Source organism: Cyphellophora attinorum (genome assembly GCF_001299255.1).
Source record: "Cyphellophora attinorum strain CBS 131958 chromosome Unknown Contig4, whole genome shotgun sequence".
NCBI lineage: Eukaryota > Fungi > Ascomycota > Eurotiomycetes > Chaetothyriales > Cyphellophoraceae > Cyphellophora > Cyphellophora attinorum.
In genome coordinates, this window is record NW_017253232.1 from 1,357,424 (window position 1) to 1,383,006 (window position 25,583).

At 53.6% G+C, this 25,583-nt stretch overlaps 11 protein-coding genes across 11 annotated transcripts; 8 read left to right on the forward strand and 3 right to left on the reverse strand.

Annotated features, from left to right (window-relative positions):
• Positions 1-491: 491 nt before the first annotated feature.
• AB675_6633 (Lipase 4) lies at positions 492-2,299 on the forward strand (the record flags this gene model as incomplete). Its single annotated transcript, XM_018146937.1, has 2 exons — positions 492-1,719; positions 1,773-2,299. The coding sequence occupies 2 exons, from the start codon at positions 492-494 to the stop codon at positions 2,297-2,299; spliced, it is 1,755 nt and encodes a 584-aa protein (XP_018003779.1).
• Positions 2,300-3,241: 942 nt separating this feature from the next.
• Positions 3,242-5,049, forward strand: AB675_6634 (Riboflavin transporter MCH5; the record flags this gene model as incomplete). The annotated part of the gene is made up of 4 exons (XM_018146938.1): positions 3,242-3,553; positions 3,749-3,967; positions 4,058-4,598; positions 4,682-5,049. 4 exons carry the CDS (start codon positions 3,242-3,244, stop codon positions 5,047-5,049), a joined length of 1,440 nt encoding a protein of 479 aa, XP_018003845.1.
• A 470-nt stretch (positions 5,050-5,519) lies between these two features.
• On the reverse strand, positions 5,520-7,455 carry AB675_6635 (putative proline-specific permease put4; the record flags this gene model as incomplete). The annotated part of the gene is made up of 4 exons (XM_018146939.1): positions 5,520-5,541; positions 5,593-6,679; positions 6,726-7,275; positions 7,318-7,455. 4 exons carry the CDS (start codon positions 7,453-7,455, stop codon positions 5,520-5,522), a joined length of 1,797 nt encoding a protein of 598 aa, XP_018003716.1.
• A 2,664-nt stretch (positions 7,456-10,119) lies between these two features.
• AB675_6636 (40S ribosomal protein S4) lies at positions 10,120-12,354 on the reverse strand (the record flags this gene model as incomplete). The annotated part of the gene is made up of 3 exons (XM_018146940.1): positions 10,120-10,545; positions 11,501-11,795; positions 11,918-12,354. The coding sequence occupies 3 exons, from the start codon at positions 12,352-12,354 to the stop codon at positions 10,120-10,122; spliced, it is 1,158 nt and encodes a 385-aa protein (XP_018003978.1).
• A 316-nt stretch (positions 12,355-12,670) lies between these two features.
• Positions 12,671-13,771, forward strand: AB675_6637 (putative aspartate-semialdehyde dehydrogenase; the record flags this gene model as incomplete). Its single annotated transcript, XM_018146941.1, has 1 exon — positions 12,671-13,771. The coding sequence occupies one exon, from the start codon at positions 12,671-12,673 to the stop codon at positions 13,769-13,771; it is 1,101 nt and encodes a 366-aa protein (XP_018003982.1).
• Positions 13,772-14,720: 949 nt separating this feature from the next.
• AB675_6638 (uncharacterized protein) lies at positions 14,721-16,367 on the forward strand (the record flags this gene model as incomplete). The annotated part of the gene is made up of 4 exons (XM_018146942.1): positions 14,721-14,760; positions 14,812-14,909; positions 14,958-15,386; positions 15,438-16,367. The coding sequence occupies 4 exons, from the start codon at positions 14,721-14,723 to the stop codon at positions 16,365-16,367; spliced, it is 1,497 nt and encodes a 498-aa protein (XP_018003646.1).
• A 571-nt stretch (positions 16,368-16,938) lies between these two features.
• AB675_6639 (uncharacterized protein) lies at positions 16,939-17,409 on the forward strand (the record flags this gene model as incomplete). Its single annotated transcript, XM_018146943.1, has 1 exon — positions 16,939-17,409. One exon carries the CDS (start codon positions 16,939-16,941, stop codon positions 17,407-17,409), a length of 471 nt encoding a protein of 156 aa, XP_018003974.1.
• Positions 17,410-17,557: 148 nt separating this feature from the next.
• Positions 17,558-18,784, forward strand: AB675_6640 (L-arabinitol 4-dehydrogenase; the record flags this gene model as incomplete). The annotated part of the gene is made up of 1 exon (XM_018146945.1): positions 17,558-18,784. One exon carries the CDS (start codon positions 17,558-17,560, stop codon positions 18,782-18,784), a length of 1,227 nt encoding a protein of 408 aa, XP_018003917.1.
• Positions 18,785-19,451: 667 nt separating this feature from the next.
• AB675_6641 (2,3-dihydroxybenzoate decarboxylase) lies at positions 19,452-20,591 on the reverse strand (the record flags this gene model as incomplete). Its single annotated transcript, XM_018146946.1, has 3 exons — positions 19,452-19,773; positions 19,829-20,230; positions 20,281-20,591. 3 exons carry the CDS (start codon positions 20,589-20,591, stop codon positions 19,452-19,454), a joined length of 1,035 nt encoding a protein of 344 aa, XP_018003910.1.
• A 1,367-nt stretch (positions 20,592-21,958) lies between these two features.
• Positions 21,959-22,794, forward strand: AB675_6642 (2-dehydro-3-deoxy-D-gluconate 5-dehydrogenase; the record flags this gene model as incomplete). The annotated part of the gene is made up of 2 exons (XM_018146947.1): positions 21,959-22,087; positions 22,138-22,794. The coding sequence occupies 2 exons, from the start codon at positions 21,959-21,961 to the stop codon at positions 22,792-22,794; spliced, it is 786 nt and encodes a 261-aa protein (XP_018004042.1).
• Positions 22,795-23,381: 587 nt separating this feature from the next.
• Positions 23,382-25,382, forward strand: AB675_6643 (Ferric/cupric transmembrane component 2; the record flags this gene model as incomplete). The annotated part of the gene is made up of 1 exon (XM_018146948.1): positions 23,382-25,382. The coding sequence occupies one exon, from the start codon at positions 23,382-23,384 to the stop codon at positions 25,380-25,382; it is 2,001 nt and encodes a 666-aa protein (XP_018004157.1).
• Between the last annotated feature and the right edge of the window lie 201 nt (positions 25,383-25,583).

Consider the following 25,583-nt stretch of genomic DNA (forward strand, 5'->3'; position numbering starts at 1 on the left):
GCGAGAACGTCTGGATAGAATCATCCTGTATAGGGGCTGAGGCAGAGCACAGTCAGAGTTGATCACAGCGGATGAAATGCACCGCAGTGTCATCCGTAGGCGGGAGACGATGCCTTTGATCATTGCATCAAGTCAGCCGCACAGCGAAGCTCAGAGTATTCGAGTAGGTACGCGGGAGGACCCCGTATCACGATTCGCAGAATGCTGAGTCCAGTTGGAGATGACTGCTTTCCCTTCTAAGCAAAAAGCTTCGGACTTGCCTATCGTTCGTCCCACCATGACCCCAACGGAGTAGTCCACAGGCGCCATACGAACGCACGAGGCGTCACTGATTCACTGAATTATGGTGTCACCCGAGCCTTCACCTTACACTGCTGCAGGCTAAGGCGATTGTGGAGCGGGAATGTTCTTGACACCGACGTAGCACAAAGCACTTGCGAGCGCGATTGCGATTGCGACTTAAAAATGACGGCACACCGCTGCGGTCTGCCATGCTGGCTTTGCTGTCGTTCTACAAGTGGTTCTATCGAGCCACATCGCAAATCATGACACTGATCCCGAGCTCGGTGTGGATGCTGGTCCTAGCCTGCGTGTTGTCTTCTGTGAACGTCGCTGTCGTTGCACAGCCAACGGTCAAAGTACTGAACGGCAGCTACGCCGGCAAATACCTCCCAACGTGGAAGCAGGACGTCTTCCTCGGCATACCCTATGCTCGAGACGCCGGCGGGCCCAACCGCTTCCGCATTCCACAGGCACTGAATGAGTCTTGGGATGATATCCGCTCGGCAACGCAGTATGGCGATCAGTGCCCGGATGACAGCTATGTTATTGGCGCGCCTTACGGGCAGAGCGAGAACTGCTTGAGTTTGAATGTCGTGCGGCCTGCTGCGTCTGCGAGCAAACGATCGACTTCTGGATTGCTGCCGGTCTTGGTCTGGATCCACGGAGGATCTTACCAACGAGGGACAACAGGCTTACCGCAGTATAACTTGACGTACATTGTGGCAAGGTCGATGGAGATCGAGAAGCCGATCGTTGGTGTGAGTATCAACTACAGGAAAGGCGGCTGGGGTAACATGTACTCTATTGAGATAGCTGGTTCCGGCAACACCAACATCGCTCTCCGGGACATGCGGCAAGCTTTGGCTTGGTTGCAGGAGAATGTCGAGGCTTTTGGTGGCGATCCAAACAGCGTGACGATATGGGGCGAGTCAAGCGGCTCGTTTGCGGTCGGCCAGCTGCTCCTCTCGTACGCCGGTCGCACCGACGGCTTGTTCCACAAGTCGATCCAGGAGAGTGGAAGTGCGACGACTGCCTGGTACAATGGCACAGAATGGTACCAGCCGATATACGATAAGATTGTCGACCAGGTCAATTGCACTGACGCAGTCGAGACTCTAGAGTGTCTCCGCACTGTTCCATTTGAGGCTCTCCTTCCCTACATCAACTCATCAGCCGTCGTCGGACCTGGCTGGTACCTAACAGTCGACGGCGACATCGTCCCCGAGTTTCCAACAAAACTGCTTGACAGCGGACGCTTCGCACACGTTCCTCACCTCTACGGCTCGAACTCAGACGAAGGCACCGATAACGCACCCGTGGGCGCCATCAACTCAGACGAAGACGTGTACACCTGGTTGAGCACGGGCGTCGGCTTCGGCTATCCGACCTCTGCCGTGAACGAGATCATGCAATTATATCCGGACGATCCTGCTCAAGGTAAGTCCTTATATCCGTTTCGCAGCGGCTAAAATCTGCTAACACCATGGCAGGCATCCCACTGAATACTGGCACCGAACGCTTCGCAGATCTCGGCTATCAGTACAAGCGAGCTGCGGCCATAGCCGGGGATATTTTCTACCACGCCCCGAGGCTGCACGATGCACGCCAGTACGCCAAATTCGGTGGGCCAACGTACATCTACCGCTTCAATACCCGCGCGTACAGGACGAACGTGACTGCCACGACCTACTCGGCCACAGATGCACTAGCGCCAGCCGCGAAAGGAGTCGCTCATTTCTCGGAGGTAGCCTTCGTCTTCGGCAGTCCAGGCGTGGGAAGTGATCCAGAATATCAGGCTCTGAGCGATCAGATGAGCGCGCAATGGCTATCCTTTGTGTACAACGGAGACCCGAATAGTGCTGGCTTGCCTGAATGGCCGACATATGATCAGGGAACAAATGGCCTGAATCTGGTGCTGCAAACACAGGAGCAGGGCGGTAGCTATGTTGAGGAAGACACATACAGGCTCGCGGGACGCGAGTTCTTGACCAAGTGGGCGCCGCGGCGGCACGTGTGAGGATAGTCGTACGTGATGATGATCTCGGATGTCTAGGACGCGTATGTTCGAATCACTGGCAGGACCGTTGGTGCCTGGTTTCGCGTTCCGCATCTTGGGATCTCAGATGTGTGTCTGTGTTGCGAAAATTGATAATTGCCTATTGTTGATGATGCAAATGACTTGAATGTTCTGTAAACGACTTCAGGTCTAGCGTCTGCGAACATGTTGATATGGGCCTGATGGGCCAAGCCACTCCGATTCACAGCAGCGGCTTCGTACATCGAATCGTACTGGAAATTGTCGATGTCGTTGCAAACCAAAACGTTACCAAATACCACAGTATGTCAGCGGCGGCGACTAAGTTAATGAGTTAAACGCATTATTTAGATTGTGTGCATTCCCTGACAAGTCCGTCCACGCGGCGGCTTCAAATATCAAGAATTGGTCAGTCGCTTGGTATAAGTGCTGTCGCCGCCGTGGACAGTCCGGAAGCGTAAATTCATACGGTAAGCGAAGAGCCACTTTGGCCTTGCCCGTCGCATGTCTGCTAGCCAGAGCCTTACAAACGTGGAGTTCAGATCATTTCAAAGAATCTTGACTGCTTGAGGAGCCTCATGCGAATGCTCGCTCTCTGATAGTGCCGAAGGATGCAGGCTAGGTCGTCTTAGGCATGGACCCGACGGGTGGCCCCTGCGATCTGGAGCTCGCTCGCGGATGTTAGAGCTCGGCCGAGTCCGAATTTGAAAACAAAAGAACGTCTCTGTCCTCTTCAAATGATCCGGAATTAAGAGATCTTGTTGTGATATCTTCGTGACTTTCGACAGTAGTGGCAGAGACGTCGTACACACCTTCCTTTGATAAGAATTGGGATCTGGATCATTGACCACGACATTGGCAACGAAGACAAGCTTCGCCTGCATCCCCTGTGGCAGCCACGCGGAAATAAAGCCAGAATTGGTTATGTCATCACCAATATCCAACACGGATATGCGCGAACGCGCTGAGAAGGAGGAACAACAACACACTGCACATCGTGATGGTCACGACCTTTCATCGTCTTCGTCATTAGGCGAACAGACCAGCGAGAAAGCGGAAGTCGACAGCGCTCAGCATGATAGCTCACCAACAGCTGCTCCCCCAGCTGCCGCTGCAGGTCCTCCCAAGGGCCCGCCATTGCCGCCAGGCGTGTCGCCTCCGCCAAATGGAGGTTTGACGGCATGGCTACAAGTGCTGGGATCTTGGATGTTGTTCTTCAATACCTGGGGTATTCTGGTGAGTTTCCCCTTCTGGTTTTCTCCTTCTGGAAGCAACACGAACTCCACGATCTTACCGAAAGGCAATCGTGACGTTCATGGCAGCTCTTTCCCTTCCCAGTCTTCCCATGATCTTCTGGTCTCAGTCCATCAAGACCGCCAGCAATCAGTCGCGCTCGCCAATCCTCTTGCTAACTGTCCATCTCTAACACAGAACACCTTCGGCGTCTACCAAACCTACTATGAATCCGGCGCATTATTCAACGAAACATCCTCCAACATCTCATGGATCGGCGCCATTCAAGCCTTCCTCGTGCTTCTGGTCGGCACCTTCACCGGCCCACTCTACGACCGTGGCTACTTCCGCCTCCTCTTAGTCGTGGGCGCTTTTGGCGTCGTTTTTGGGCACATGATGCTCTCCCTTTGTCACGAAGTACGTATATCAACGAACCCGAATCGGACGAGACGTCAATTCTCCGGCTCTGATTCTTCCCGATACACGTCAGACTAACAGGCGCAACAGTTCTGGCAGGTCATTCTCGCTCAAGGCTTCGTCATCGGCCTGGGCGCCGGTTGCCTGTTCACACCCGCCGTCGCGATCATGCCCAGTTGGTTCTCGTCCAAGATCGGCCTGGCGATCGGTCTGGCCGCCAGCGGCAGTTCGACCGGTGGTATCCTCTACCCAATTGCGTTCTATCGCCTGATCGACCAGATCGGCTTCGGCTGGTCGGTGCGTGTGCTAGGCTTTATCGCACTCGGGACGCTAATGGTGCCTCTGGCGGTCATGAAAATGCGCTTCAAGCCGCCAAGGGCACGCGATCTGATTGATTGGACAGCGTTCAGGGATGTACCGTACATGACCTTCGTGGCCGGAGCGCTAATTGGGTACATCGGCTTGTATGTCGCATTCTTCTACATCAGCTTCTACGGCCAGCAGCAACGGATCACGAGCGACAGCATGAGCTTCTACCTGGTACCGATCCTGAATGCTGGCAGCGTCTTTGGAAGGACTCTGCCGAATTGGTTGAGCGACTACACGGGGCCGTTGAACACGGTCATTCCTGGTAAGTACATTGGTTTCCGGTCGTGGACTTCTTCCTCGTCACACATGCCAAAGAAGCAACGTTGAGCTAACTTGATCACACAGGCGCTCTGATCACCGGCACTCTCATCCTCACACTCATTGCCGTGCATTCTTCCGCAGCCCTCATCGTCGAAGCCGTGCTCTTGGGCTTCTTTTCCGGAATCTATATTGCATTGCCGCCCGTCATCTTTGTCTCCTTGACACCTGACAAATCCAGAATCGGCACGCGAATTGGCATGGGAATGGGCATGTTGAGTCTTGGCGTGCTTGCAGGCGGCCCTGGTGGCGGCGGTATCCTGCAGAGAAAGGGGCTCGAGAACTTGGACTGGACGGGCGCATGGGTCTACGGTGGCGTGTGCACCATTGCCAGTGGGTGCTTGTTCTGTGTGGTACGATTCATGAGAGCTGGCGTGAAGATAAAGAAGGTCTGATCCTGTGGCGACTGGGTAAGAAGGGGAAAGGTGGCTGGAAGAGCAAACGATGGCTTTGTACAATACAATAATACAGTGGGCACGAAAAGCTGGCTAGCAAAGATGCGTGGCATACAGGCATATAGTGGCGGACAAGTGGAGAGTTCAAAATACCAGCATCAGTTCAGCATACGACAACAGCATTTGCATGGGTACAGATGACAAAGAACAATAGCAGGGAAGAACGAAAGATTCTACACTCTTTCAGATCGTTGAGATATTCGCTTCTACTCAAGATGGGCAGGTTTTGCTACACTATCTAAGACTTCCCATATCTCCATCGTTGGTGCATAAGTTTGTGCCCATTCCCTCATAATCATCTATCCCTGGGTTTAGCAATCAGACGCCGCATCTGTACAGACCACACTCTACAAGAAGTCCGAAAATAGACCTACCCATAACATTCCATCGTAACAAAGCTTTTACACTGATCATGCCAACCAGAACCAGAACCTATTGGTATAATTAGCACTGATTACTGAGAAACAATCAATGTAAACTCACCTCTCAAGCAGATTCTTAGGAATCCGCTCCGGCCACACAATCGCATCCAGCGCAGACTTGCCCGTCCACAGATCCACCTGAGCAGACGGGATGAATTTTGTCCTCTTGTATATGCGCCAGAAGAGGTACAGCCCAAAATAGATCGGAATGCCTATGTAATCTGTGATGAAGCCCTCATAGTTGAAGCCTCCAGCAATGGTGTCCCAGCCGTTGAAGATGATGAGGATGATGAAGAATATGGTTGTTGCATATGCTGAATACGGCTGGTATTTGCTGATGTACGGCATCGTGTTGCGATGGATGCCCTGAGTTCGAAGGGCGTGGTAGAACTTGATGTAGGCGATTGTGATGGACACCCAGGTGAACAGGGCGGCGATCGTCGTTAGGTTCTGGAACCAGGCGAAGACCAGACTGGAGCCATGATCGCAGGACATGTATGTTAGGAGGGAGAGGGAGGCGGTGACCAGAACACACCAGATGGGCACGCCGTTCTTGGTGCACCGTAGGAGGAATCGAGGGGCTTGGTTGTTCTGTGCAAGCGCGTACAGGAACCGAGAGCCAGTGTACAGGAAGGCGTTTGCGGAAGATGCGGCTGAAGTGAGGATGACAGCATTGATGATCGAAGGCAAAGCGTTGATGCCTGCTCTTTGGATGGCAATGACCCAAGGGGAATTGGCGGCGTCGTTGAAGCCGTTCTCCGCAGCATTGAGCAGCCCAGGGTCGTTTGAAGGCACAGTAAGTCCAATTGCGAGACTGCCGCCGATGTAGAAGAACAAGATACGCCAGAACACACGACGCACGGCCTTTGGGATGTTACGGCGTGGGTCTTCTGCCTCGCCGGCACAAGCTGCAATCATTTCAACTCCGCCGAAGGAGAAGGCAGCATTGAGCAACGTCGAAAAGAGTCCGAGGAAGCGACCTGCGTCACCCTCGGCGACGTATGCGTTCATGGCGCCAGGATCGTTCCAGTAGCGAAAGCCTAACCGGTCATTGTTGGGCGCACCACCGAGGTCGATGATCAGTGATAAGATCAGAAGGCCGATGATGGTGACGATCTTGATCGACGCAAACACGAATTCCGCCTCACCTGATCTTGTAAGTACAAGACATGATCCTTCGGTGAGGAGACCTACCGTAGACGGCGACAGCGAAGACATTGAGGAAAAGTACCAAAACAATCAGGATGGAGATCCAGGCGGCGACATTGATGTCCTTGGCGCCGTCCCAGTACTGAATCAAAGTCGAGGCAGCAGATATCTCAGCACATAGCGTGATAGCATACGAGTACCTACGCAGATAGTTAGCAAGAGCCAGCTTCAGTGCACAGGATACTTGCCAGTTGTTCCAGCCAACAGCAAAACCCATAGACTCATCCACAAATCGTGCGCAGAACTGTGGGATCGCACCGGGAAGCGGTAGCCATGTAGCCATCTCGCCGAGACAGGTCATCATGCCGTAGACGGCAGCGCCCGTGAACGCATAGCCGGCCAACACACTGAACGGACCAGCGTTGACGAATGCTCTGCCGATACCCAAGAAAAGACCCGTACCGATGGTTCCTCCGAGGGCGATGAACTGGATATGCCGCGATTTGAGCCCACGATGCACGTATCCATACTCTTCTGCTGTCTTGATATCACCGAGCACCTCGGCGGCTTCGTTCATTTTCGAGCCACGACGAGCCTGGTTGCTTGTTAGTATAAGCCCGGCGTCCGTTCAACCGACATACATCATATTTGTTGTCGCAACGTAGCCATCATATCCGCGCCAGTCCAGGTTCTCCATAAGTATGGGTGATGTCGAGCCAACACTGGTGACAGTGTGGTGGACATTCTTGTCCGTAGAGCGAGGACCTCGCTCCATCCTCGACGGCGACTGCGCTGAAAAATCAAAGCCGTCCATTGCACTTGCTCTCGAGGAAACGAAGAAGTCGCCAAAACGATCGACCTGGGGCTCCAAACACTACATACTCTCCCTGAACAGTGCCGTGGAGTCACAGGCGTAAGCACCGTCCGTGGTTTAGTGTCACGGCAGTCTCGCCTGCCACGAACCCGAGCTCGAGGACCACATTTCTGCTCTGAGGCGATATGGCCCAAAGAGTAGTCACAGTGTGATGACACGACCACTCACATGCTCGAATTCCTCGAAAAGCCGAGATAAAGGTCGGAAGAAGCATGGTCTGGATGTCCACCGCGACGGCCTATCAGAGCCGGATACCACAATGTCCCGGGGTCTCAAGCGATCACCACGTGTGGATTGGTCGAGCATATTGTATTATCGAGGTATTATCGACCTGCTGCTAGCTTAATGGCTTCCCCAACTTCACATCACCATGCAGCAGTGCGCAGAGATCGCTGCTCTACCGTGAGCTCATTATCAAATTATCAAGGTGTCTGGCTTTCAGGAAGCTGCGCGCACACATGGCAGATCTCGTGTCCATCAGAAGAAACGTCACAGAAACATGGAGATCACCCTCATTCGAGCCATCCAACAGCAACACAGTGCGTGTGGGCTGGTATCTCCAGCGTCGCATTGGTGGCTGTGGTTGACAATGACACGCCAATCCTTGTCGATTGCGATGTTCCTGAATAAAGAATCCTTCTCACCCCTGCCAAGTCAGGGGAAATTCGGGCGTGACTGCCTTAAGCCCTGAGGCTTGATCCCATTTGACTTTCCTTCTCTTCAACGTTGCAACGACCTTTTGCATTCAACTCGCTGTGCACCTGATTCTTGCCACTAGAGTACGATCGCATCAAACCTCCCGTGTATCAAGTCGTCTGCCTGGCATCCTTGTGCTTCTGTCAATATGAAATGAGGTTGATGGCCCTATCAAAGAAGCCTTCTGGGCTTCTCCACGGGTGAGAACTATTGCTTTGCTGACCATGCCCAAAGTGGTCTGACATCAAAATCCGTCGGATATCGTAAGCTTGCTAAGGACGATTTATGATGCAATATGCAAGCGGTGAAACGCAAGCAGAAGCTCCTCAAGCACATGCCGCTCATGCACCCACCCCGATTGCATTACCAACTGCGGTTTAGGACCCCTGCTTGCAGAAGATCATCGACGTCTGCTGGATGACTGAACGCACTCAGAGGTGCGTAATCGACCTCTGAACCAGGGCTCGCAGGGCCAGAGCACGATCTGAATCAATTCATGCAAGGAACATACCGGCATGGTCTGTCCTATATGATAAGGCCCTCCAGGGGTTCAATCGAATTTCTCTCACCCGCATGTCCGGGCCTCGAGCTGCCGACAGTATACGCGAGGTGCGGCGATCACCTCGGTTGTGGTCTGCCAAGCTTAGGTACAGAACGGGCCCCAAAGCCGGTGGCGTAGCCAGCCAGAAACTATGCTCTTCGCGTCTTGTCGATAGGATGGTCAAAATCTGTGGATCAACCAGGCGGAGACTCGAATAAAATACGAGATCGACGCGAAGGATTGCCCAGCACACGAATGCTGCGATGAGTGTCGCAGAATAGAACTCTCGGACGAGATGTCCCGAATCCGTTGCGTCCAGTCCATGGCTACGGCAATTCTATAATGGATTCACCAGAGCCTTGTACCGACAGAAGACGGCTCGAACCAATCTCGTCCAGAGAGCAGCCCGTCGCATCGCAGTTGAACCCTGGGAAGTACTTTGCACACAGTGCATGTGGCCGCATCTGTTTGTCCACCGTCCGCTCATACTTCCCGCTCCCGTTGCATATCTTCGGCAATGTTCGTTCCTCCGCAGCACTGGACCAAAGGGCTTCTCAACCTGGAATCTCGGCGAAAAGCCCCGTGGCCTGAGGTAAGATGGACAGAGTCCCAGTCTGCCACTGCCAGAGTTTCGAAGTCATGATGCGAGATTAACACTGTGGCTGATGATCGCCAATTCAAACCTTTAAGCTGGCGAAAGATTGCTCCAGATCCCTCGATTGTCGCAATGCTGGAAGTGGAAATCATCTGCACCTCGGTTCTACGCGTTCAGGATACGAAGTCCAAAAAGCCAAGGAGAACGTCCATGAGCTGGACACCTGTGTCGATAATTTGCCATAAAGACCACCATTACTCCGGCAAGTCATGGCACAAATCGAGGGTCCAGGCTACAGGAATACATGTTTGCTGCCGGCCTGTCACATTGCCATGTTCTCCTTCCGAAGCTGTCGCGGTGCCGTCGCCATCTCCAGCAGCCCATCCAGGCGTCCTGCTCGGGAGATCGCTCTGACTTCTCAAGCTTTGGACCGCCTCAACATCACTGTGCGTTCTGCGCGACCAATCTGCAAGCAGACGAGCCTGGCGCTTCCTGTTGCTGGCCACATCTTCCGCCATGCCCACGCGTGCGCTCCCTTCGATGTCGCTGTACCTTTGTTTCGGCCGAGTGACCTGGCAGCCTTCCGCGAGGTGTGAACCTTGCCTCGAGATCCCCCCTTCAGCTGCTTAGCTGCCCTCGATCGCCGTCACTCGCGTCGCCTCGTCAGTCTACCCTCAGCTCGACCTCCCTGCTTCAATCCCTCGTCCTTTCTTTGCTCCCCAGTTTCCCCTCTTCAACGTCTCTTGACCTTCCGCTCCGTCGCACCACCTGCCTCCAGCGGTCCAAAAACACCCACCAGCGTCCCCCACCTCACCACATTCAACGCCATCCCAATCCCCAAATGCCCCCATACCATCACCGTCCACTTCCCCAATGGATCAAACACCACGTCCCCGCCCAACACCTTATACGTCGCCAACATATGCCCTATATCCCCAAAACCAACACACAAGAGATAGATCTTGACGCTGCGCGCGTGCGTCGTCCAGGAGAAGGCGAGGGCGAGGAGGGCGAAGACGGCGTACGCGTTTGCTGTTTGGGCTGTGAGGAGGGCTGCGGCTGTGGGGACCATGGGTTTGGTGAGAGACAGGGTGGTGGGGGTGTAGGTTGGGTCTTGGGCGTTGTAGAAGTCGGTGGGTGTCAGGAGGCTTGGAGGGCCCTGCGGTGCTACAGGAGGGACTCGTCAGCTTGGCTTCATGCAGTCTGGGAAGGGCGATTTGTATGCTGGTGAAGAATCAGGGAGGACGGACTCGAGGAGAGGCTCGAGTATGCCGAGGACTATGAGCGGGAAGGTGGGCAGGCAGGAGTATGCCATTCTGGCGATCGGTCAGGCACTCTTTCCGCTAGAGAGAGGACAACTTCAGTCGGCGCAAACAGTGGGAGGGAGGCAGAGCTAGACTTGCAGCCACTCAGTAAGGACGCGATCATGAAATAGCATCTGAGATCCCGCGATGATGTCTTTTGCTCGTATGCTAAGTGATCCTCGGTATCAGGCCACCAGCGTTCGTATCGCCAAATTGCTGCTTTAGTTGCGAGGTCGCCCAGTACCCGACATGCGCGACAGGCTTGTACTGACATTCGTTCGGGAAATGATTGTGGTTTCTGCTGGATCTGCGGTCTTGAGAAAAGGTACCAGTATTAGATGGCGAAGGGTGGAATCCGTAGACGGATTAGCATGCATCGCACAAGTCTACAGGACCAGAGAGAACGACACATCCAGTTTTGAAATGCTTCATATTGGTATCGATCGCCCATCAATCATCTAGGACGGGAGCTGTTCATCGCTTCCATTTGGTTGGCTGAAACTGTATCGTAGTTTGAGGCACGTAGATCATGAGATCTGTCAGTGCCCTGGCACGAGCCGTGAGGCGGTGCATCACCTGGCTTGCATACCGACCGGCTCTGGTACTCGTGGAGCGAGTCCTACGCCTTTCCTGCTCGGATACTGCCTTTCGGGGCAGGCTTCGCTTTTGTTCTATCAAAAGTACAGCATGACCACCTTAGATGCGGGGCTGAGCCATCTGAACAGCACGGCGACGATCTCTCTCCTCAGCAATGGAAAGCTGTAATCAATTAATACAAGTACAAGATCCATGACTGGTGCTGAGACTCACCTTGACACCCTTGCCCTTGGGCAGCGAGATCCATGGCTTCTCCTTGCCGATGATGAAGATGTTGCTCTCCCGGGTAGCGAACGAGTTGTCGATGGCGTCCTTGACGTGGACGATGTTGAAACCACCATCGTGTCGCTCACGGTGAGTGATGACACCGACACGACCCATGTTGCGACCACCAATGACCATGGCGACCACACCAGTGTCGAAACGGATGAAGTCGGTGATCTTGCCTGTTGAGAGATCGATCTTGACGGTGTCGTTGACCTTGATAGCGGGATCTGGGTAGCGGATACTGTAGTCTTGTTTAGCATGTGTCTCTTCCACACAGATCTACAAATTTGTGCCTCTTTAAGGAGTCTACAAATTGTTTCCAACCAAACTTTGGTCCAACGTCTGAATGATGGCTTGACTTACGTTCGAGCATCGTGCGTGACCAAGAATGGGATACCACCTCTTCCGACTTGCACTCTCTTGACCTTGCCAAGCTTGTATTCGGCCTCAGCCTGTTCAATGCGGTGGATAGCAAAGCGACCCTTGACATCGTAGACGAGACGGAAGTGCTCGCCAGTCTTGTCGATCGAGATCACATCCATGAAGCCGGCTGGGTATGTGCTGTCGGTGCGGACCTTGCCGTCGACCTTGATGAGGCGTTGCATGAGAATCATGGTCACCTCCTTGCCGGTGATCGCATACTTCAATCGGTTTCGGAGGAAGACGATGAGAGGCAGGCAGTCGCGGAGCTTATGAGGACCTGGCGAGGCTTTAGGAGCGTATGAGCCTTGGAGCTTGTCAAGCATCCAATGCGACGGCGCGCTCAGGCGGTGCTGGTGTTTTCTGGGACCGCGAGCCATGTTTGCGGTAGTTCCAAGTTGTCAGTGAACAAAGAAAAATGCGGCGACGAGGTGCGAAGTCGTAGATTGAGATTTGGAGGTGCAGGTCAAAATCGCAGGTGCGATGGAAAATATTGGCAGGCTAACGATTTTGGTCGTAGCGTCCAATCCCAGTCCAATTAAACGAGGCTGCAAGCTCGAGAGCCACAAGGCTCTGATTTCGTTTTTGAGTCAAATTCGATTCGAAGTTGCCCTACCGAAGTTGTTCAGCGCCAGAACTTCAATAATCTGATATACTCAAGATCATCCTCGGAAGGCAACCTCGCGGGAAGAAACAATGGGAGACTCTGTCAGCCACCAAAAGCGCAAGTGTGGTGTGCTGGGTGCCACCGGTTCCGTGGGTCAGCGCTTCATTCTTCTCTTGGCAAACCATCCGACACTACATCTACAAGCCGTGGGGGCCTCTTCACGATCCGCTGGGAAAGCCTACAAAGATGCTGTTCGGTGGAAGCAGCAGCGACCCATGTCCAAGGACCTGGCTGGCCTAGTCGTCCGAGAATGCAAGGCTTCACTCTTCAGCGATTGTGATTTGGTGTTCTCAGGGCTGGATAGTGATGTTGCTGGAGACGTGGAGATGGAGTTCATCAAGGCCGATATACCAGTCTTCTCGAACGCGAAGAACTACAGACGGCATCCCAAAGTCCCACTCGTGGTACCTACCGTCAATCTATCACACCTGGACCTCATTCCACATCAACGAAAAGAATTCGACTTAAAGAAAGGCTTTCTCGTCTGCAACTCGAATTGTGCTGTCATTGGCATAGTCATTCCGTTCGCTGCGTTGCAAGCAAAGTTTGGACCAGTCGAGGATGTCGAGGTGTTTACTGAGCAAGCTGTCTCTGGAGCAGGCTACCCAGGTGTGCCAAGCATGGACATATTTGACAACGTGGTCCCATACATTGCTGGTGAGGAGGACAAGCTCGAGACAGAGGCACAGAAGATCCTCGGATCAATGAATGCAGACGCGACTGCATTCGAGGAGCAGAAAGGCCTTACAGTGGGTGCTACCTGCACTCGGGTGGGCGTCACAGACGGTCACATGGCATTCGTATCGTTGCGGTTCAAGAATCGGCCTGGACCAAGCGCTGAAGACGTGAAAGCCGCGATGCGCGAGTATGTGTCGGAAGCGCAGAAGCTAGGCTGTCCGTCGGCGCCAGAGCAGTCCATTGTGGTATTCGAAGAACCCGATAGACCTCAGCCGCGCCTGGACCGCGACATCTCAGGAGGATATGCTGTGTCGGTAGGCAGAGTACGAGAAGCTGCAAAGGGCGCACATTTTGACATCAGGTTCGCGTGCCTGAGTCACAATACCGTCATTGGCGCTGCTGGAAGTTCGATACTGAACGCGGAGGCTGCCATATTGAAAGGGTTTCTGTAGTTCGCGCGAGCTGATGATCGGAGATAGAAAGAAGTCTGTAAAAGTCTACCGTCAGGGTTTCCTCAGCGAGTCTCAAACCCGAATGATCTGCTACCTCATTCAGGCGTGAGTTCGTACCGCCGTACCATGTGCGCACATTTTCGTCGACGACTGGAAATGATAGTAGCTTTTACTAAGCCATGCTTCACCCGTAAGCAGTGAAAACCTACGGCACGAACGTGCACAGCCCCAACCGCTTGCCACAGTCGCATATCTGACGGGCGCCGAGACGATGCGGGCACGCGTCCGACGGGAGCCGCGTAAGAATATAGACTGGTGTGACAGAAGACTTCGTCGTCACTCCAGGAGTTGCGATGAGTTGCTCGCGAGCGCCAAGCTCTGCCACGCCATTTCAAGCCGTTTGAGCTCGTCACCTGCTGTCAGTTGCCACGCTGCAGCGCCCCGAGTGCCCCGCCATATTGCACAGATCTTAATCTGCAAGGCCGCCGCCCTGCTGATGACCTGGATACCAGGATTTCGTCAACCATCAATTGGAAATTATCGCCCGCGAGTTGTGGTACTGTGATACACTGGCTCACGAAGGTTCGATTGAGAAGGCAGATTAGGTCCCGAACTGCATCTGCTAGGCGAAGATTGAATTTATCTGCTTCCAGGTCACTACTGCAGAGGGTCCTCCCGCCCGTCAAAAGCGCCCCAGGATCCCACTGAACCCTGCGTTTCAGTCTCACATCTCCAAACTCTGCCAGTCGCCCCTAACACGTGCTGGGCGTTCGACATCATTGTTTACCTGCACCACTTTATAAGTCGACTGCACTCGGATCGCAGGCCAGGCACTTTCGAAGTCTCTCACTTCTACGGCCAGGAAATACGCTGTAAGCTCGACGACTGAAATCGCTTTCAGGTCTTCGCCTCTTCCACACAGAAGCGTCGCAGCCAGCGCAAATTCACCATGAAGCGCTTGATGAGCACGATCAAGAAGAAGAGCGGCAGTAAGCTTGGAGCAAATTCGCACGACTTTAAAGATGCTGACGAGGGAATAGGTCCAACCCCAAATGGCGGCCGAGAAGGTGCTCAGGCATCGCCTGTTATGCGACCACCCCAGGGAGATGCGCCGGAGGCAGTCGTTGTCCGCGAGATGGTAGGAGATCCAAGCAATCGCGAAGTATGCCACTGACATACCACGCAGGTCGCCTTCTGCGAGTCCGGAGCGCCTGGCTCACAATCTGCCGGAGACGAATATCTACACCTTCCGGCAATCGTGGATGCGGCCGAGTCAAGTCCAACCGCAGCCCAAGAAGCCGCCAACACGATCGCTCGATATCTGCACAAAGACAATTACGCCAAAGGATATGCGCAATACAACGCCATCATGCTCATGCGAATACTGACCGATAACCCCGGCCAGCCGTTCACCAAATTCTTCACCGACTCCTTCGTATCCACCATCAAACGCCTGCTCCGAGACGGGCGAGATCCCAATGTACAGCAGATAGTCAGAGAAACGCTTGACTACTTCGAGGCCGAGAAGGCTCAACAACAGCAAGGTCTCCATGTTCTCATGGCAATGTGGCGAAAAGAGAAGAGCAAAGGCGCCAGATTTCCTACCCAGCCTGTGGTACGTACTAGCGACGTCTTCGTGCCTTATGATGCTGATGACTCCTCGCAGTATCCCAATGGCATGCCTATGGCTCAGGGTCAACATGGCGGACACGGCGGTCACCGAACACACCGGTCGAGCAGACATCAGCTGCCGCCACCCGCCGAACTTGCTGCTAGAATCGAAGAAGCCAAGACTACTGCTCGTCTGCTCATTCAGACGGTCCAGTCCACCCCTCAAGCAGAGCTGCCAGCCAACGAGTTGGTGAAAGAGTTCGCCGAGCGAGCCAGATCAGCACACAAGAGCATACAGAACTACATGGGCTGCGAGAACCCCGCACCAGACGAGGACACCATGCTCACCCTCATTGAGACGAACGACCAGCTCAATGTAGCCATGTCAAAGCATCAGAGAGCACTGCTTCAAGCACGCAAAGCCGCTGGCCTAGCCAGCCCCACTCCTCCCGGCCAGGCTCCAGAAGCAAACAACTACATGCAAGCGCATACACCAGGCCAAAACGTCTACCAGAACGTCTACAACCAGCCGCCACAGCAGCCTCCTCGGCAAGCTGTGTCACCCATCAGCAACCCGGAGACTTTCACACCACCATCTGGACCCCGTCCGCAACAGACACCGGGCAACGCGTTCACCGCGCCGCCTGGCCCACCTCCATCTCAAGCTCGTGGTTCCGCGCCCCAGCAAAACACCTACGAGTACGAAGACGCCTACGCTCCTGCACCGCACATCCCCGCGATGCAGCCCACTGGACCAACACACAACCACACTCGTTCCGGCGATTATGGCGTTTCAGAGAATCCGTTCAGCGACGCGCATGCGAACGAAGACGACGGACCGCAGCCACCGCCAAAACAACAGAACTCGAGCGCATTGTTCGGCCGAGGACAGCCCGTGACGACGCAGAGTTACTTGCAGCGGCAAGAGAGCAGTGCAAATAATATCACAATGCATGGTGGGAGTCCACCCCCGGGCGATAGATGAGATAGCGGTTTGATTTGATGAGCGTACTAAGTTTCAGTCAGATTTTGGCGAAGCGCTGCAATTTTGTCCTATCGATGAAGATGTTGGGAGCATCATGTCCATATACTTGGTTGAGATTACTCAAAGCTCGTGAGAAGCAATTGGTGTCATGATCTGTACGCGACTCGCAGATAGCGTCCGACGAGTCTGTCCCTGTCCACAACGTACAGTAGCCAGGTGTGCAGGATTTATGTGAACAACTGATGTAGTCCTATGTTGGTGAATGCCTCTGTCGTAACGTGAATGTGTCTCCAATCCCTCTCATTGCAGAATTGATATTCGATATGATGCTAGGCCAATATGCGTATGTATACTTCAACATGGTCGAAGTTACTCCTCAATCCACGGAGAGACTGAGCCGAAAGCATGGGAAGACTGATCTGCTTACACCGTAGAGACTGACTTGACAAGACGAGCAGACTCAGCCGACGCGTTGTCAAGACTGATCTGACGAGATTAAGAGACCGGTTTGACAAAGGTAGGAAGAGGAGCAGAGATAGGTATTCGAGTGACGTGTCATCCGGTCTCTTGAATGCCCTTCGCTGGTCCTCCAGCTTCCACATCGCAGGCAAAACGCACACTTACATCCGATTATGCAACAACAGCCTACGCTCGCAACAATACTGAAGAGTTGGCAGACGAGACAACTTCCGGCGTCGTTGCAACCGTGTATCATGGAGCCGTGATCTTTCTCTCAACTAAGCTCCTGGTGCGTGATGTCGATAGCATAACCAAAGTCACTGGGGACATCACGGACGAACCACCGCACAAACCCCACGCACTCACGCCCACTCCTTTCAGCAAAGCGCCGGTGGCACCGCGGCCGTTCCTAGGCGAGTACCCCACCGCGGGGAACGTCGTCCTCGCCCGCCCACAACCACATTGCGGTGCTTCGTTTCTGCTTCGCCCAACAAGTGATACTCCGCTGGAAGAATTTCTTGACGTTGCAACCTGCCCGAACATCACCGGAACATACGCTCTCCCGGTAGGTGATAATTATTGATGGCCTTAGCGTGGGTACATTGACCTTCCCAAAGCGCTCGTTATACATATAGTCGCATTTTCGCACACTGTGCTTCCCTTTCCAGTCCGTGTTACGTGCATTGCTTTGATCTTTTCGCAACCCATTTCCTTCGTTCTCAAGACTCACTATGGCGACGACAGAAGTCAACGGCGTGCATAGCGAAGTCGCCGCCCCTATCAACGGCGACATCAAGGACACCTTCAGTACCTCAACAAAGGAAATACCCCAGACCGAAACAACCACAGACGCGTCAAAAGACACTATGACCTCTAAGTCCAACATCGGCGTGTACACCAACCCAGCACACGACCTCTGGGTCGCCGAAGCCAAGCCCTCCCTCGAAGAAGTCGAACAAGCCAAGGATCTTCAACCGGGCGAGGTATACATCGCAGTCAAGAGCACGGGCATCTGCGGATCCGACGTCCACTTCTGGCATGCAGGATGTATAGGGCCTATGATCGTCGAAGGGGACCACATCCTCGGCCACGAGTCAGCCGGTACCGTGCTAGCAGTCCACTCTTCAGTAACGGACCTGCAGGTAGGCGACCGCGTCGCAATTGAGCCTAATATCCCCTGCCACGCCTGCGAGCCATGCCTTACTGGTCGATATAACGGTTGTGAGAATGTGCTGTTTTTGAGCACCCCGCCGGTTGAGGGCCTGCTGCGGCGCTACATCAAGCACCCCGCGGTGTGGTGTCATAAGATTGGGGATATGGGGTTCGAGGATGGGAGTCTGTTGGAGCCGCTGTCGGTGGCTTTGGCTGGTATGGACAGGGCTGGCGTGCGATTGGGTGACCCAGTGCTCATCTGTGGTGCTGGACCGATCGGATTAGTGACTCTGTTGTGTGCAGAGGCTGCTGGCGCCTGTCCGATCGTCATTACAGATATCGATGAGGGTCGGTTGAAGTTCGCGAAGGAGCTGTGCCCGCGAGTCTCGACCTTCAAGATCCCGATGGGCAAATCAGCAGAAGAATGCGCCGAGGGCATCATCGCAGCAGCTGGTGGGATCAAACCTCGGGTCGCGATGGAGTGCACTGGTGTCGAGTCATCCGTCGCTTCAGCAATTTTCAGCGTCAGATTCGGTGGCAAGGTTTTTATCATCGGCGTGGGGAAGAACGAAATGAAGGTACCTTTCATGCGGCTGTCCACTCAAGAGATCGACCTGCAGTACCAATACCGATACAGCAACACGTGGCCAAAAGCGATCCGTTTGGTGCAGAGCGGCGTGATCAAGCTGGACAAGTTGGTCACGCATCGGTATAACATGAGCGACGCGCTGGAGGCGTTCAAGACGGCAGCGGATCCAAAGACTGGGGCGATCAAGGTGCAAATTAAGAACGACGATAGTCTGTGATGGAGTCCCGCGATGGACACAGGTTCGGCAATGACTGTTACGGCCGAACATACAGGCGTTCAACGGCGGTACAGTGCTGGGCTGCATATATATACATACCTGGATGCATATCAAAAGGCGCGTTCGTTTGGACCTCGATTGAATATTTGTTCTCAACTCTCACGCTCCTTTGCATGCTCTTCGAGTTTCGTGTCTTGTGATGCGTACAGGCTTTTGAAATGCGCGATGGTAGGCTGTTGTTGCATGATTGGATTTACGGGTGTACAGAAATGTTCTCAAGGACTGCGACTTCCTTTCCGAGAAATTCGAATATAGCAGTGTTTGCTGCCAGTCATTGCGATCTAATGCAGCCCTCGCACTGAGGTGAACGCGGGAGGGAGAGGGAAGGAGGGATGGGGTTTGCCGACTGCAGCGGCTGTCATCGAAGTTGACACCCGTGCTAGTTGTTCATATGGAAGATCTTGTGGGCTGAGGACATGGCCGAAGCTTTGAGAAGCTTGTGTCGAGCTACAAACAGTGAAAAGGGGGCGTTGAGCGTTTCTTCGAAGCGCCGAGACGCGGTGTGTTTGAGGAGGAGCACTGTTGAAAGGAGAGACTACCCTCGAAGTCCAACTACCTGGCAGATGTACACCATCCGAGGATCTATGTCTAAGCCATCACTCATCTCTCAGACTACTTTGGTGTTGCAGTCCTTGTACTGCCCCAGCCTGAGCAGCCTTTTGGCATTCTCTCGACCGATCTTGAGGCGGTCAGCAGTGTTGAGGTCCAAGTTATCGAACCAGGTGCATCCATCCTCAAATGTCTCGTAGGGATAGTCCACGGAGAAGAGTATGCGATGGCTGCCGACTTCGCTCAGACAAAGGTTCAGTGTCGTCGTTGAGAAGTTACCGGACGTGGTGATCCAAATGTTCTCATTGAAGTACTCCCAGATAGTCTTCTTGGCTTTCAGTGCAGTCTCGCAAAACCTTTGACGGTCTTCGAACCAGTGGCTGTGAGGGCGGTCTGTCAGCTTTATTCTCAAATATCGATGCTTCATATTCTTACTTGATGCGCCAAAGGTCTGCCGGAACGTGTTCACCAAGATGACCAATGATGTATTGAAGCTTTGGGTGACGGTCGAAAACACCGTTGACAACCATACCGAGTACGTGAAGGCTGACACCATTTGCAAAAGAAAGTGGTGGTCCGATGAGGTTGCTTCGATCTTTCCAGAGCTTTTCGAAAAAGATGCCCGTTGGAGGTCCCGGGTGCATGTAGAAAGGAACATCAAGATCAGTGCAGGTTTTCCAAAAGACGTCCCACTCAGGGCCATCATAGAAGATTACATCTTCGCCGTTGGGACCTGCGACCTGGCAGTCATTGACAAGAGCGCCTTTGAATCCGAGCTGGGTGACGCAACGGTGAAGCTCCGCAGCGGCCTGCTTGGGGTCGTGCATGGACAGCGCACTACATTTTCTTAGCCATGGTTCCACCCTGGTGAAGATGAATACACTTACGCAAAAGCACCCAAGGTATCTTGATGATCCCGAATCTTCTCCGCAGCATAGTTGTTTGCTTCGACGGCAAGCTCGTGGGCCTCTTTAGGGTCTGCAATCTCCTGAGTGCCAGGAGCCGTGAAGGAGACTACTTGATAGCCGACGCCATACTTGTCAGCGTGATGGAGCCGGATGCTGGTGAGATCTTCAATCTCCGTGACGTGTTGATCGAAGAGGTCTTTCGGAGTGTAGTACTGGATAGTCCACTTCTTGTTGAGTTCGTGAAGACGAGGTAGAGACCAAGCCTCCTCGAGTGCGACTTTTCCTTTCATGCTGAGGTACTGTGTTGTAGGACTGAGATTGGGAGTTCAGGACTGGTATGGTTGCTCCTGCCAGACGATGTAGAGCAGCCCTTATATACCTGACGGTTCGAGTCTGTCGTCCATTCCCTCTTCACATTTCGCTGCGTGGCAGACCCTTTCCGACGACCCGTGGGCCCGCGGCTGTTACCAACTGAGACTTCGTCGGAGGCGTTGCCATTCCATCCACGACCCGATCGATGCGTGCCAACTTTCAGATCGGGTCGCTCCAGGACTGGCGGCAATATGATCGAGACAGCCGGGTTCCCGCGACCGTATCCATCTGATTGTCCTTGGTATTCGCAGACAGAATTCTCATGCCGCACTTTCCCAGATACCCATCATCAATCAGACATCAGCAAAGACCTTCCGGTCGAAGCTAGCATGTAGCTTCCAGAGACTCGTGGACTCAACACCTCGCACGCTGCCGGCAATGTTGCGATGTGTCGCCCAGCAGATGGGGTACTTACCTTAATAAAGTTGAAGGAAACTCCCGGGAGATACCCGTTAAATGCTAAATGTCGGCCGTCGGGGCCAAGGGGAACGCGGAGGCTTACCAACAATCAACGCGAACGCCGCCGCCGCTCCACGCTCGTGCGCAGCCCGGGCGTTTCTGTAACAACGAACACCTTGGCAGCATCGGCCGCGCAATATCTGTTAGGCTGACTTCTCGACAATAAACACCATAGGGTTCCCAATCACCTCATATCGACGACTCGCGCCTCTACATCGATCGACAATTGCCCCATCCGAGGTCCTTCGGTGTGTTTTCAAGGGTATTACTTATCAGCGATCCTTGATGTCTACCTGCCTACCTGCATAAGAGACCTAGCGACTTCGGACGGACGAACCATCTTCAGATGGTCCCTTTTCCAGCTGATTTCATCATCTGTGCCGGCAAGAAGTCTCTATGCCCTTTCGTGCCGAGGTCGAGAACAGTTTGCATGTTCAAGTCTTCAAGTACAGAAAAACTACGGAGTAAGGAACCTCGAGTGCAGAAAACTTGGTGCGGAGTAAGATACCTGTTTCACTGGCAAGGCTGAAGCTTTGCAAGGCTGGATGTCGAAAAAGCGGGTCCGACGTCGGTGCCAAACGCCGATCGACTTCACTTGAATTCAGTAGCCGCGAATTTCCCATTGTTGATGGCACAGCCGGCGTAATGACCGGATCAGGGCGACAGGCACCTTTTCGAACCATCAAACAAACATCTACGTAGACTTGAGAATGAGACTCTGCTCTTGCTCTCAACCCATTGTCCAAACATCGCCAGTTCAACTCTCTTACTTCTCATGTGACACACCCAATTGATCTCACAAGAACCCACAGACGATCTCGCCGCCATGTCGTCCTTCCAAGACCTGTTCTCCCTTGCAGGGAAGACAGCTGTTGTCACCGGCGGAACTCGTGGCATTGGACAAGCTATGGCGCTGGCCTTTGCTGAAGCAGGTGCTGATGTGATCTTGATTCAGGTAAGTCCCGTACCCTCAGCATAGCTATGCAGTCCTGACCAACGGACTAGCGCGACGATACCAACAAGACCACATATGACCAGATAAAGCAGCTTGGGCGTCAGGCCTTTATCCATACCGCCGACCTTGCAGACCCGAAATCCGTCAAAAGCGTAATCGCGGAGCTCACGAAGGCAGGCCACGACATGCACATTCTTCTGAACTGTGCCGGGGTCCAGAAACGACATGCGCCCCACCAATTCCCGGATGAAGACTGGGATTTCGTCCTGCAGGTCAACCTCAACACAGTCTGGACACTGTGCCGAGATTTCGGTGCCTACCTGCTTTCGAAGCCAAAGCCAAGCAAGGGCTCCAGAGGCAGCATTATCAACATCGCATCTCTTCTCACGTTCCAAGGAGGCATCAATGTACCAGCGTACGCTGCATCGAAAGGCGGTGTTGGTCAACTGTCAAAGGCGTTGAGCAACCAGTGGATCGGCGAAGGAATCAAGGTCAATTGCATTGCACCTGGCTATATCGACACCGACATGAATGAGGCTCTCATGAAAGATCAGGCGAGACAGAAATCCATCCTGGAAAGGATTCCAGCCGGCAGATGGGGCAAACCTGAAGACTTCAAAGGCCCAGCAATTTTCCTGGCCAGCGAGGCAAGTGGCTACGTGAGCGGCGACTGTTTGCTGGTCGATGGAGGCTGGATGGGAAGGTAGGTATTGGAAGCTAAACGCAGACCTGCCACAGTTGACAAGGCAGACGCATCAAACATGCCCAAGCAAATTGCCTTCTGTCATTCTGGTTTCTAGGTTCTGCTTAGAAATTGTCCGGTCGACAACGTTGCCAAGACCTCAGTTGCATGCCAATCGATTCACTCACCAGCGGAATTCCCGAAGCGGTCTACAATAACGAATGACAGCGTAGGACGGCACTCATGCTGAATAAGACACCTTATTCAATCCGTCACGGCAGCACCTGATCAGCTTCTTCGAAGATGTAGCACGACTATAAGTTGCTACACAATGTACCTTGGCAACGGCCTGCCTCTACAATTCCTCCGTGACGCATTCTTTATTGAGCATACCTTGACAAGATCACGAACAAGCGCCTTGGTCACCAAATAGAACAAATGCCTTCCATCGGTCGAGCTGAAAGAAGGGAGACCTGGAGACAAGGGAATCAATACAATGGACTGTACAAAGCAACAGGACAAGCACTGAATAAAAGAGAAGCGGCGACGACATCGTCCGTGCGCGCGCACGCTCCAGGTCCCCACAGTACCGTATCAAATTACCGGCACACAATGATGCAACATTTTCGAACACCAACGCCTGTTTCAGGCCTATTCCGAAAGCGAGACTTCCAGATCCTTCCCGGCACCTACGGATCTCTACTGAACAGCACAAAACCACCTCCATCAATTGCCAGTGCTATAGCAAATGGCAATCTCACGCAAGCGCCGAACGGCACATATTACAGTGGCCTCACAGGCGTCAATCTCGAACGCGACCGTACGCTTACTCGAGCCCTCAGTATCGCAGTCCTGTGCCTCATGGTTCTAGTGCTTGGTGTACGTTTTTGGCAGGTCAGAACTGGACGATTGCGACAGATCTTCTGCTTAACAGCCACTACATCACAACAAAACTACTGGTCCTACGACAGGAATGCTTGGTGGCCATGGCTGAAGAAGCATATCATATATGCGCCCCTCGGAAAAGTAAGACACAATCGAGAATGGCAGCTTTCCAAGGCACATAACTATGGTACGACACCAGGTCGAGTACACACTGCAATTCTGGTCACGTACATCATCTTGAACTTAGTGTTTTGCCTATACCTCGAATACGACCACGAAATACCGAAGATCCTAGCAGAGCTAAGGGGACGCTCAGGCATGCTTAGTGTGTTCAATATGATAGCTCTTGTGCTGTTAGCGACTCGCAACAATCCACTAATCTGGTTCCTGGAGATCTCCTTCGACACTTTCAACCTCTTCCACCGCTGGCTTGGCAGACTGATCATCCTAGAAGCACTGGCCCATGTCCTTGCATGGTACGGCGCCATCTCGATCGCTAAACCCCCGGGCGGCTCGAATCAAGCCGTCGCCGATAAACCGTTCCTGCAATACGGCGTACTTGGTATGACAGCATTCGGTATCATCCTCGTCCAAAGCTTCTCACCGATCCGCCACGCCTTCTACGAGATCTTTCTACACCTCCACCAGTTCCTCGCCTTCATTGCCATTCTTGGTATCTACCTACACCTGGATGTCGCAGACCTGCCCGCGTTGCCGTACGCCCGCGCGGTTTGTGTCATCTGGGCCATTGAGCGTCTCGCCCGCATCCTCCGCCTGGTATACCTCAACTTCACCTTCAAGAATGGAGTCACGACTGTCGTGATCGAGGCCCTGCCCGGCCAAGCCGTCCGGCTTACCTTCCAGCTCCCCCGACACATCGAAGTCAGACCCGGCAGTCACTCGTACGTGTACATTCCACGCTTCTCGTGGCATATGTCGCACCCCTTCTCTGTCGCGTGGGTCCCCTCTGACTCTGAGCCATCCACGGGCATGGAAGGTGCGCGCTACTCGGTCCACCCAGGCAATAACATCGAACTCGCCACACTTCCCCTTTCACGACCGGCTTCACCCGACAGCCTCGAATCCCAATCTTTGGCAAAGGAGCCGCGGTGGATGAAGCGCGCCAAACCACCAACATCACTCTCATTCGTCGTGGCGGCCCGTTCCGGCTTCACTCGGACCCTCTACGACGCCGCCTCCTCTCGACCTTATGGCACCCTCGAGTGCTCAGGTCTGATCGAAGGCCCTTACGCCGGCCACGATTCCCTAGGATCCTACGGCACGGTCATCATGTTCGCAGGCGGCGCCGGCATAACCCATCATCTGATTCAGGCTCGCTTCCTTCTAGCCTCTGCCGCGGCCAACACTGTCGCCACCCGCAAAATCGTCCTCGTCTGGACAGTGCGCGACGCCGAGCAATTCGCGTGGGTCGCGAGCTGGATGAACGAGATCTTGGCTGTGCCTGGCCGGAAGGAGATGCTGAAGATCCTGTTGTACGTCACTAGAGGAAAGAATGCGGATTACAAGCATAAGAACGGGAGGTTGATCAGCTACGCGGGCCGGTGTAGTCCGGGTGATATACTTGATCGAGAGCTGAGGGACCGGGTAGGCGCGACCATGGTCAGCGTGTGTGGACCGGGTGCGTTCGCGGATGAGGTGAGGAAGGCAGTAAGGGAGAGAGTGGATTGGGGTTGCTTGGATATGGATGAGGAGAGCTTTACCTGGTAAGACCGTCACAGATGAGTATAGTCAGGTCAAGGTAGATCATGGTTGATCGATTAGCAAGCGAATCGTTTAGATATCAGAATGTCAGTTCCAACTTGACCTTGTGTAAGACCCTTGCAGGGTTTGGGTTCCGTGACTTCGTACGGTGAGTCGTTGGCATTGATGGGCGCATCATCCCTTATCATTCTCAACCGTCATCTTCAT